Source organism: Bos javanicus, chromosome 15, assembly GCF_032452875.1.
Source record: "Bos javanicus breed banteng chromosome 15, ARS-OSU_banteng_1.0, whole genome shotgun sequence".
NCBI lineage: Eukaryota > Metazoa > Chordata > Mammalia > Artiodactyla > Bovidae > Bos > Bos javanicus.
This window is the reverse complement of record NC_083882.1, coordinates 3,457,174-3,470,109: the sequence shown is the minus strand read 5'-3', so window position 1 is coordinate 3,470,109 and position 12,936 is coordinate 3,457,174. Positions and strand designations below refer to the sequence as shown.

General features: G+C 38.2%; 1 protein-coding gene across 1 annotated transcript; it reads right to left on the bottom strand.

Moving 5' to 3' along the window:
* Nucleotides 1-7,343: 7,343 nt before the first annotated feature.
* LOC133261547 (zinc finger protein 596-like) lies at nt 7,344-8,699 on the bottom strand. The gene has a single exon (XM_061440014.1). The coding sequence runs from the start codon at nt 8,697-8,699 to the stop codon at nt 7,344-7,346; it is 1,356 nt and encodes a 451-aa protein (XP_061295998.1).
* Between the last annotated feature and the right edge of the window lie 4,237 nt (nt 8,700-12,936).

The following is a 12,936-nucleotide window of genomic DNA, read 5'->3' as shown; positions in this document are numbered from 1 at the left end:
CATTGAATTGAGTGGTTGAGATGTAAGTGAATTGTATCTCAATAAAGCTGTTATTTAAAAAGAGAGGAAAGTATTAATTTTCCAAAGAAGAAAATTGTTATGCCTCTACTTAACCAAGTGATTAAATTTAATATCAATGACCTAGAATATGTCTTCTAGAGTTACTGCTGCATCACTGGAACATCCAATAGGCAATATAAATGAACCCTGCTCTGTATTCAGGCCCTTTTGAGATCTAATAAGTGGTTGGTGAGGCTTCCCTCGTGGCTCGGATGGTAAAGAATAAGTCACTTGCTTATGTTTATTTGTACAACCAACTCCGTACATGTGAAATAACAGTATCTTCACTCCTGGTAGCTTGAAACAGTCTCTCAGATGTAATTAAAAGATTTCAAATGTCTATTTCTGTACTTTGATGATTCATGGTGAAAACTTTCCAAACTCAAAAATAAGGAGTTGATAGGTTAGATAAGTGGGATAGATAGACAGGTAAATGATAAATAAATAGATTATGATAGATAAAGATAAATTCTTCTTAAATGGTAGCTGTGCACAATTAAGATTATGATCCAGACGATTTCACTAACCTTAGGGCATTATTGATAATATGTATAGAGAAGAAGCAAAAAGAAATTCTTCTAACATTAATACTCAATTTGTGAGCTTACAGAAAATTCAAAACAGGGAGAAAAACCTCATCCTTTTTACAAAATGATAGTTAAATTCTTATGTAAAAGAAAATTTCAGTTCTATCTGCAGCAAAACAAAATAAAACTTCACTGGAATTTTAAAGATTAGGAAGTATTGAGTAAATGAAAATGCTAACTAGTGTAGTAAAGGTAAAAACATCCTCAGATTTTTACCTCAAATATAGAAAAAAAAAAAGTTGTGACACTGATACTACATATTAAGTTACCATCTCTCCACTCGAGATGCTTTACTACTGTAAGTGTAGAGTTATTTCAGCTGTCTGAAATAGATTCTGCGGATGTTCTGGAATGAAATCTTGTCAATAGACTACATTTTTCACCCCATAATGAGGGACCTCAAATCAGGTCTCTCAAATCAGAGAAAGAAAATATATCTTGAAGAATTCACATAATTATAGATGATCAAATATTACTGAAGGATCTGTCTGTCTGAGATGGGTATGCTAAAATTTTCTGTTTCCCAAGCTGGCATTTATCTGACCTTAATAATAAAAACAAAACAAAAGACTTTGTTGCTGTAGTTTAAGAACTAAATTCATACAAAGATGCAGATATTTGCAGGTATATCTCATATAAAAATGCAAAAATAAGTACATGTACAGGTTGAGAACAACAAATAGAGTAATAGTTTAAATAAGAGGTTGTCATGGAAGCCTAAGTAATCTCTAGCATTGGTGAGTGAGCAACTGAAGGGATTTCATTTTCTATATTAGTGAATAAAGAAAAAAATCTAAATATTTTTATATTGTAGAATGAAAAGAGTACTTCATAGCTTTGTTCTGACTGTTTCAAAGCTTTGGGAGAATGCCATGGCACCTTCCCCAGCATCCCTTGCTGATAATTCTATTTTCATCTCCATCAATGGGGCCTTCATCTTAGGTAATACCATCTGACACTGATTTGGATCACTTTGATTCATGTAATGTGTGTGGATTCAGTTGCTTCTGACTTTTTGCGGCCCCATGGATTATAGCCCACCAGGCTCCTCTGCCCCTGAAAATTTTCAGGCAAGAATACTGGAGTGGGGTCCCCTTCCCTAATCCAGTGGATTTTCCCTACCCAGGGGTCAGACTCTCACCTCTTTTATCTCCTGCCTTGGCAGGTGGATTCTTTACCACTAGCATTACCTGGGAAGACCTCTTTTTTTTTTTTTTTTTCAGGTCATACTGGAGAGCAAATCAAAATTTGTTAATTCTGGAACTTCATATTCATCCTTTTTTTAGAATATTTGATGAATTTAAAAACTCTTTTTTTTTTTTTCTTTGAACTTCCATAAAAATAAGTTCAGGATAGTGTTGAATTTAATTACATATTTTATTATTTTTCTTTTATAGATTATATGAAATAACCTACTTATATTTATCTATAAAACCTTAAAAAACATGTGTTCTTATAAAAGCACCACATTACTAGTACTTAACCTGCTATAATTCCTGGTGCTATGTTCTTGGTAGTCTTTATATGAGTAAATGAGAGAAAAGTTTATGTTAAGCACCCTAAATCACTCACTGTTCTGTACTTTTCTACTCTCGATGAGACTTAAAATAGATCTTATTAGAGTGAGTCACTGTGATCTTCAAAAAGTCATTTCCAAAAATAATAGATGCATGTTTAAATTCTCTTACTGTGTTAATATTATTTTAAAAGTAAGGATTAAAATTATAATTACCAATGATTGATGCTGTTATAATAAGACATAATATATTTGCAACTTGGTTTTAATAAAGAATTATTTTGATAAAATTGTGCAATTTTTGGAATAGAATTTTAAAACTTTAACATGAAAATCACACAAACACATTAAATGAAACTTTGTACACTATATGGAAAAAAACTTTTAAGACTCAGAAAATGATAAAGATATAAATTTTATTTATAATAATTTAGATTTTAATGGTTCGAATACTATAGTTGTAAACATAAAGCAGATTTATTTTGACCATATGAAACAGTTAATGAGCTTGTCCTATTACTGTCAGTTTATATTTCAATGACAAGTGAAAAAGATCAACTGAAATATTTTCTCCATGAATGCCCCAATCGTTTTGGGCATTTAAGCTATAAGATTCATAATATTGTTTCATATATTTTATATGATAACTAACTATGGAAAAGACATAATTTAAATAATCATCACATTATTTCCTAAGCAACTGGATTCTCAGAAATGTTTAGCTTGTTTGTTACTTATGCAGAAGAACATCTATGAATCACTCCATTTGAGGATATATATAGCTTTCATGCCAGGTCACGTCATATCAAACTCTGTCAAATGGATAAGCATAAGAAAGGCTAATTATATCTATTTAGAGTTTGTTTTGTGTATGGTGTTAGAGAATACATTAATTTCATTCTTTTACATAGAACTGTCCACTTTTCCCAGCACCACTTATTGAAGAGATTATCTTTTCTCCATTGCATATTCTTGCCTTCTTTGTCATTGATCAAATGACATGTGTGGGTTTATTTCTGGGCTTTCTATACTGTTCCATTGATCTATATTTCTGCATCAGTGCATTTTCAACTAACCCTATGTGTCACTGCAAAAAAAAAAAAAAACTCAGTTTCTCTCATTCAAGTGGGGCAGTTTATAATAGATTCAGTATTAAACTAACAAAAGACAAGTGATAGCAGTTAGACTATCACATTGGGACTTCACTGGGAAAATCATGGACTTACACATATTTTATGTCAAAGAGGAAACTTCAAGACCTTTGAAACAAAACTTCTCCTCTTTTCTAAGCCTTGGAGTGGTCAGCTGGTTATTTTACATCATAGAATGAGCTATTGTAAAACCTTTATCAAAACCTCTAGCTTGCTGACTTCTAGTTCTAGACATTTTTCTATTATGCCAATAAATTCAGTAGCTCATTTTCTTTTTAATTTTACTGTTCCAACTATTTCAACTCTTTACCTCATAGTTTGTTGACATAGTATATCTATGAGACTATTTAGATTAACTTTAAAAAATATGCATTTAAATGTTAAAATATATCTATTTTTTGCTTTATACCCATCCTAGGATAATATTAAGTGCAGTAACAAAGAAGAATAGCAGTCCACTTCTAATTTAGTTTTTAATTCCTAAAATTTACAAATTCAATTAAAATGTTTACTCTTTAGAGTTAAAACCAAAACATAAAATAGTTTTCATATTCCTAAATTTAGTGGCATTTCAGAAGCTCATTTGATTTCTCTGTCCTGAACTCGTTAATGACAATAAAGAAAATCTTATTTTAAATAAGTGAAAGAGAAAAATTACTTTGCATCATATCCATACAATATATTCATGAAAAATATCAAAGTCTTACTTATTTGCCATTAAAATAATTTAAAACACTTATTTTTCATCTAAACTCTTGTTTTCAATTTCATTAAAATTTCAGAACAAGTTAAAGAGACAATGTAGAACTAAAGAGAAATCACAGATTATGAACAGTCTTCCTGGATCTGTGTTCTACTTTTCAATGCTTTTTCAATACTCCTTTACACCATGATTTAACTTTATGAGCCATTATAGTGTTTTAGGTTGATTGACTATGAAGACCCAAGTAACAAATGATACCCATCACTTCACAAACAAATGAGATATTTTAAAACAGAGCTATTCACTACGTTCTTCAAACACTACTACAAGCACCCCAAATTTGGTAATTTCGGTCTTAAGATTCTACCAAGTCATCAAACTATTTCAGAAAGCATCCTCATCTAGCTATATATTTATTTAATAATCTAGTAATTTAACATGACCCATTCATTATAAGTCAACATGAAAAGGGAATAAAGAAGCACCAGTTTGGTTATAGTTAACTATGAAGACATTGCTACACTGCATAAGGTCCATCCTGTGAATTCTCAGGCAACCTCTTACCATGTGAAACAAAGATAGTGGAAATTAACACACAATGGTAGGATTTGGATAGAAAATGGAGCAGCAAGAGATTCTTTCAGGACTCAAAAAGGACATAAAGTGATGTTTGGGCCACTAAAGGAAAATTCATTTGGAGGCATAAGAATTAGTCAACTTGGCTAATGCCATAAAAGTAGTTACAATTGCAAATCCCCTAATGATAGGGGAAAAGTTGTGGTGACTAAAGTAGAGGCTCTTGTTTTCAGTTGCCCAGTCTTGCCTGACTCCTTGTGACCCTGTGGACTGCAGTATGCCAGGCCTCCTGGTCCCTCACCATTTCCCAGAGTTTGCCCAAGTTAACGTCCATTGAATTGGTGATGCCATCCAGCCATCTCATCCTTTGATGCCCTCTTCTTCTGCCCTCAATCTTTCCCAGCATCAGGGACTTTTCCAAAGAGTCGGAAGTTTGTATCAGGTGACCAAAATATTGGTGATTCAACTTCAGCAATCTCAAAGTAGAAGTCAGGCAGAAAGTATTTACTATTCAACCTGTAGTATTTACTACTCAACCTGTAGCTCTTTGAAATTCCATTTCTATTGATTGAGGACAGAATCAGATCTGGTGGAGAAGAAAAAATAGTTACATTTGCAGGTGAATAGAAGCTCCTTCATCCATGGAATTTTCCAGGCAACAGTACTGAAGCGACTTAGCAGCAGCAGCAGCAGCAGAAGAGGTTTTCCTCACTTTCTACTATATCCAGTCAGATCAGATCTTATCAGTCGCTCAGTCATATCCGACTCTTTGTGACCCCATGAATCCCAGCACGCCAGGCCTCCCTGTTCACCACCAGCTCCCAGAGTTCATTCAGACTCACGTCCATCGAGTCAGTGATGCCATCCAGCCATCTCATCCTCTGGCATGCCCTTCTCCTCCTGCCCCCAATCCCTCCCAACATCAGAGTCTTTTCCAATGAGTCAACTCTTCGCATGAGGTGGCCAAAGTACTGGAGTTTCAGCTTTAGCATCATTCGCTCTAAAGAAATGCCAGGGCTGATCTCCTTCAGAATGGATTGGTTGGATCTGCTTGCAGTCCAAGGGACTCTCAAGACTCTTCTCCAACACCACAGTTCAAAAGCATCAATTCTTCAGCTCTCAGATTTCTTCATAGTCCAACTCTCACATCCATACATGACCACAGGAAAAACCATAGCCTTGACTAGACAAACCTTTGTTGGCAAAGTAATATCTCTGCTTTTGAATATGCTATCTAGGTTGGTCATAACTTTCCTTCCAAGGAGTAAGCATCTTTTAACTTCATGGCTGCAGTCACCATCTGCAGTGATTTTGGAGACCAGAAAAATAAAGTCTGACACTGTTTCCACTGTTTCCCCATCTATTGCCCATGAAGTGATGGGACCGGATGCCATGATCTTCATTTTCTGAATGTTGAGCTTTAAGCCAACTTTTTCACTCTTCTCTTTCACTTTCATCAAAAGTCTTTTTAGTTCCTCTTCAATTTCTGTCATAAGGGTGGTTTGATCTGCATATCTGAGGTTATTGATATTTCTCCTGGCAATCTTTATTCCAGCTTGTGTTTCTTCAAGTCCAGGGTTTCTCATGATGTTCTCTGCATATAAGTTAAATAAGCAGGGTGACAATATACAACCTTGACGTACTCCTTTTCCTATTTGGAACCAGTCTGTTGTTCCATGTCCAGTTCTAGCTGTTGCTTCCTGACCTGCATACAAATTTCTCAAGAAGCAGATCAAGTGGTCTGGTATTCCCATCTCTTTCAGAATTTTCCACAGTTTATTATGATCCACACACAGTCAAAGGCTTTGGCATAGTCAATAAGGCAGAAATAGATGTTTTTTTTTTTTTTTCCTTTAGCCACAGACTTTATTGTTTGAATATTTTCAACTATGACTTTTTTTGACAGACTTTAATTTTACAAAACCTACATTCCATGTGGTTGGGTCACTTCACACCCCATTTGATACCAAATTTTCATGAAGAGGTATTTCCCCCAATCACAAACTGCCTGACTGTTACAGGATTCTTACAGGATTCTCCCTCCCACACAGTATCTTTTTTTTTTTTTTTTCTAATATGAAATCTAGCTGTAGATTCACTTTTGATTTTAGGATTGCTGCATCCTCAGTGTGAGAATTTAATGTTGACTGAGAAATGAAAGTGATCCCTGAAGTCTTCCCTTCTGTCATGACCCTGAGAGTGTGTTCTATAGACTGAGCATGTGTGAACCAGAGGGGTTGCTCTATGGAGAAAGAATTTCTCATACTTTTCCATGAAAAAACTTCTCCAGGATGAATTATTTAAAAGTATGCTTGGTGTTGCTCAACCTACTTTGATATCTTTCAAGAGTCTTCATCTTTGTTCTTGTGTTTATTTTTTTTCAAGGTTTCTTGTGCACATCAACTGAATGGTTGTCAACAGTTATCACAGTCTTAGTGGTTCTCTCTGTGGAGTTGGTTCACATAGATCAATAATTATCGAAGAAGTAGAAGTGGTTGCTTATCCTCTGCTCATGTCCTCTAAGGTCTTTAGAGTTGGGAGCTGTTGCTGGAAACACTCATATTGTGTTTGTAGAGTGAGTTCTGTTAAGTTACATGAGGTCAGGCTAATGACTAAAGGCTTAGTCACAGAGAAAGCACATGTGTGGATCCACATCCACAGGCAGTGCCTGTCTGGACTGCATAGCACAATGCCTGAAGGAACCTCCACATTGATTATGTCACCTCAGGTCAGAACATCTTCTGAGGGTCCTACTGGTTTTCTCTCCTGTGCTGGGTTCCCTTGTGTTGTCTAAGGGAAGAGGCACGAGTGAAGTGTTCTCCACAGAGCTGACATTCATAGGGCTTCTCTCCACTGTGGGTTCTCTCATGTTCCCTCAGCTTAGCATATTTATTGAAGGCCTTCCTACACACAGAGCATATATGTGATTTCTCTTTAATGTGGATTCTTTTGTGCACATGAAGCCCTGAACTATGAGTAAAGGCCTTCCCACACTCAAGACATACATGTGGTTTCTCTCCAGCATGGACTTTCTTATGTGAACTAAGGCCAGAGCTTTGAAGAAAGGCTTTGCCGCACTGATGACATTCATATCTCTTCTCTCCTGTGTGAGTTCTCTCATATTGTTTCAAGGAGGAATTTTGACTGAAGACTTTCCCACACAGATGACATTTGAATGGTTTCTCTCCAGTGTGAATCATGCTGTGTCTCCTGAGGCTAGCACATCTACTAAAGGCTTTTCCACACTGATGGCATTCATAGGGCTTCTCTCCTGTGTGAGTTTTCTCATGTACTTTCAGGGAGAATCTTTGATTGAAGACTTTCTCACACAGTTGACATTTGAATGGTTTCTCTCCAGTGTGAATCATGCTGTGTCTCCTGAGGCTAGCACATCTACTAAAGGCTTTTCCACACTGATGGCATTCATAGGGCTTCTCTCCTGTGTGAGTTTTCTCATGTACTTTCAGGGAGAATCTTTGATTGAAGGATTTCTCACACAGTTGACATTTGAATGGTTTCTCTCCAGTGTGAATCATCTTATGTCTGCTAAGGCTAGAGCATCTATTAAAAACTTTCCCACACAGAGCACATTCACATGATTTATGTCTAGTGTGAATGTGACCCTGTCCATTGAGGAATGACCCTTGACTAAGTGATTTTCCATGCTGTTTGCTGACATTATGTTTGCTTCTGAAGGGAACTATTGAATATTGAAGTGAAGATGTAGGAGTAACTTCATCTCCCAAATCAGCACATTCAGCAGGATCCCCTTGTGTGTGAGAAACCTGCATTGTCCTTACTGGGGATGTGTGCTTCCAGTAGACACTTTGCATTAATGTCATTTCTTGTTGTCTAAAGAGACTTTCACTGCCTGGACTCTGACCTTGGAAGCCTCCTGCTGCTTGTGTCCACAACTCTTTCCCTTGTTCCAGTTGGAAAACCACATCTGATTTGCTGATCTGATAGCCTACAGAGACCAGGTGGGTGACAGTTTCCAGCATCACATTTCTAAACAGGTTTTTCTGGGACTTATCTAGCAGGCTCCACTCTTCCTGGGTGAAGTCGATGCCTACATCTCCAAATGTCGCTGATTCCAGGGGCTCCATCCTTAAGCTCAGTCACCAGGAGGCTTTCTTGGGATCTCACTCACAGCCGATCAAGCACTAGGCAGGCCAACCTGGGTGTAGTCCCAGACCAGCACTCGGAAACCGGTGGTGCGTCCAGGGAATACTATGCAGCTTCTTCTCTCCCAGATCCCATGTGAAGAGCTAGAGCTGCGGTTGCTAACAGAGAAAGTCAAAGTCAATTTACAATGGACACCCAGAGGTTCCAAAATCTTGAATATATGACAGGGTTACACTAGAGGAAGGAGCAGCTGTCATTTAATTTTGCTCAGTCTGTGTCTTGTGATCAAATATCTTTAGCCAAAAGCCTAAATTGGAGGAGCGGGTCAAGCCAAATGGATTCTGAGGATTCCATAGCAAGCAACTGATTCCTCTTCCTCCAACCTCCTAAATGGTCCCGCTTCTCTGAACAAATGCCTCCCTCTGTCTGTTTCAGAAATAGATGTTTTTCTGGAACTCTCTTGCTTTTTCCATGATCCAGCAGATGTTGGCAATTTGGTCTCTGGTTCCTCTGCCTTTTCTAAAACCAGCTGGAACATCAGGAAGTTCATGGTTCACCTATTGCTGAAGCCTGGCTTAGAGAATTTTGAGCATTACTTTATTAGCCTGTGAGATGAGTGCAATTGTGCGGTAGTTTGAGCATTCTTTGGCATTGCCTTTCTTTGGGATTGGAAAGAAATCTGACCTTTTCCAGTCCTGTGGCCACTGCTGAGTTTTCCAAATTAGCTGTCATATTGAGTGCAGCACTTTCACAGCATCATCTTTCAGGATTTGGAATAGCGCAACTGGAATTCCATCACTTCCACTAGCTTTGTTCGTAGTGATGCTTTCTAAGGCCCACTTGACTTCACATTCCAGGATGTCTGGCTCTAGGTCAGTGACCACAGCATCATGATTATCTGCGTCATGAAGATCTTTTTGTGCAGTTCTTCCATGTATTCTTGCCATCTCTTCTTAACATCTTCTGCTTCTGTTAGGTCCATACCATTTCTGTCCTTATTGAGCCCATCTTTGCATGAAATGTTCCTTTGGTATCTCTGATTTTCTTGAAGAGATCTCTAGTCTTTCCCATTCTGTGGTTTTCCTCTATTTCTTTGCATTGATCGCTGAAGAAGGCTTTCTTATCTATTCTTGCTAGTCTTTGGAATTCTGCATTCAGATGTTTATATCTTTCCTTTTCTTCTTTGCTTTTCACTTCTCTTCTTTTCACAGCTATTTGTAAGGCCTCCCCAGACAGCCATTTTGTTTTTTTGCATTTCTTTCCCACGGGGATGGTCTTGATCCCTGTCTCCTATACAATGTCACGAACCTCCATCCATAGTTCATCAGGCACTCTATCTATCAGATCTAGTCCCTTAAATCTATTTCTCACTTCCACTGTATAATCATAAGGAATTTGATTTAGGTCATACCTGAATGGCCTAGTGGTTTCCCCTACTTTCTTCAATTTAAGTCTGAATTTGGCAATAAGGAGCTCAGGATCTGAGCCACAGTCAGTTCCTTGTCTTATTTTTGCTGACTGTGTACAGCTTCTCCATCTTTGGCTGCAAAGAATATAATCAATCTCATTTCAGTGTTGACCATCTGATGATGTCCATGTATAGAGTCTTCTCTTGTGTTGTTGGAAGAGGGTGTTTGTTATGACCAGTACATTTTCTTGGCAAAACTCTATTAGTCTTTGCCCTGTTTCATTCCATATTCCAAGGCCAAATTTGCCTGTTACTCTAGGTGTTTCTTGACTTCCTACTTTTGCATTCCAGTCCCCTATAATTAAAGGACATCTTTTTTGCATGTTAGTTCTAAAAGGTCTTGTAGGTCTTCATAGAACCGTTCAACGTCAGCTTTTTCAGCATTACTGGTTGGGGCGTAGACTTGGATTACTGTGATATTGAATGGTTTGCCTTGAAAATGAACAGAGATCATTCTGTCGTTTTTGAGATTGCATCCAAGTACTGCATTTTGGACTCTTTTGTTCACCATGACGGCTACTCCATTTCTTCTGAGGGATTCCTGCCCACAGTAGTAGGTATAATGGTCATCTGAGTAAAATTCACCCATTCCAGTCCATTTCAGTTCGCTGATTCCTAGAATGTTGACATTCACTCTTGCCATCTCTTGTTTGACCACTTCCAATTTGCCTTAATTCATGGACCTGACATTCCAGGTTCCTATGCAATATTGCTCTTTACAGCATCGGACCTTGCTTCTATCACCAGTCACATCCAAAGCTAGGTATTCTTTTTGCTTTGGCTCCATCCCTTAATTCTTTCTGGATTATTTCTCCACTGACCTCCAGTAGCATATTGGGCACTTACTGCCCTGGGGAGTTTCTCTTTCAGTATCCTATCATTTTGCCTTTTCATACTCTTCATGGGTGGTTTGCCATTCCCTTCTCCAGTGGACTACATTCTGTTAGATCTCTCCACCATGACCCGCCCTTTTTGGGTTGCCCCACAGGGCATGGCTTAATTTCATTGAGTTGGACAAGGCTGTGGTCCTATTGTGATTACATTGACTAGTTTTCTGTGAGTATGGTTTCAGTGTGTTTGCCCTCTGATGCCCTCTTGCAACACCTACCGTCTTACTTGGGTTTCTCTTACCTTGGGCATGGGGTATCTCTTCAGGTCTGATCCAGCAAAGCACAGCCATTGCTCCTTACCTTGGACTAGGGGTATCTTCTCACCACCACCCTTCCTTACCTTCAACGTGGGATAGTTACTTTAGGCCCTCCTGCACCCACGCAGGCACGGCTCCTTGGACGTGGGGTTGGTCCTCCCGGCCCACTGCCCCTGGCCTTGGGAGTGGGTTGCTCCTCCCGGCCGCCACCTCTGGCCTTGGGCATGGGGGCGTAGGGTAGCTCTTCCCACTGCTGCCCCAGGCCTCCGGCTTAGGAGCATGGGGTAGCTCCTCTGGGCTGCCGCCCCTGACCTTGGACGCGGGGTAGCTCCTCTCAGCCATTCCTGTGCCATCGCAGTCTGGTACTCTCGGCTGCTGCCTCTGACCTCAGACATGGGGTAACTCCTCTTGGCCGCTGCCCTTCGGGCATGGGGTCCTCCTGGCTTCTGCCCCGACCTCGGACGTGGGGTGGCTCCCCTCGGCCGTGCTTAGCGCACCAGTCACAGCCGCCTGCACCTAGCGCACTGGTCGCAGCCACCTGCGCTTAACGCGCTGGTTGTAACCATAAATGGACTGAGAGAAGTGCATATGATTGTGGATAAAAGGATCTGAAAATCTTTACAACTATTTCTATTTGACAAGGCTAACACTTATATCCCCCAAACCAAGTGTATCACAACATAAGAAAAAGGATTCTGTAATCTAAATAACCAATAATAAAGAGTCCTGATGGGTAGACATGTATGAGTATGCATTTACTATATGATTAAAGGTGGCAGCTCAAATCCATAGGGACAGAACTGAAAAATGACTTGGAGATAATTGGTGATGCATTGGAAAAAATAAATTAAAAACAGATGTGTACCTCATATCATATAAAAAGATGCATTCCAGAAAGAGGAAAAAATTCCAGAAAAAAGATAACTTATACTACATACAGGAGAATATTTTTATGGTATAGGCCTTTTTAAGTATGACAAATATTAAAATTCATAAGTAATATGTATGGATAGCTTTTGTTCATAAATGTAGAAAGTTAATATTAAAAGAGTATACAGAGTTTAAAAAAATCTTAACTGGGTAAAGCAAATGACTATAATTAGCAAATGATAGATACTTTTCATATAAGTAAAGCCTTTATAGATAAACATTAATGATTAAAAACAGAATTTTATTATTAAAACAAAATAATAATTAATTATTAAATATATATATGAATAATATATACATAATAATAAAATATATTCAACATTTAACACCTCGGACAATATGTCATGTACTTTACATACATTGTGTGTATGTGTCTGTGTGTACGTATTATTTAACATTTATTATTTACTATGTGCCACGTTCTATTCTTAGTGCTTGTACTTATATCACTTAATACTCAGAATAATTCTATGATGTAGATACTCATTTCATTTTTACAGATTAAGAAAGTGCACTTCATTATAGTTAGATCCCCTTCATGGATCACTGCCTTTTCATGGTGATGGGGCTTGTGTAACTCAGTGAAGCTATGAGCCATGCCATGTAAGGCCACTCAAGACCTTAGTGGCCTTATCATAGTCGAGAGTTCTTACAAAATGTGGTCTACTGGAGG

Excerpts from the sequence above, each read along its gene's own strand:
- LOC133261547 (XM_061440014.1), bottom strand. The coding sequence starts at position 8,699 with ATGGAGCCCCTGGAATCAGCGACATTTGGAGATGTAGGCATCGACTTC.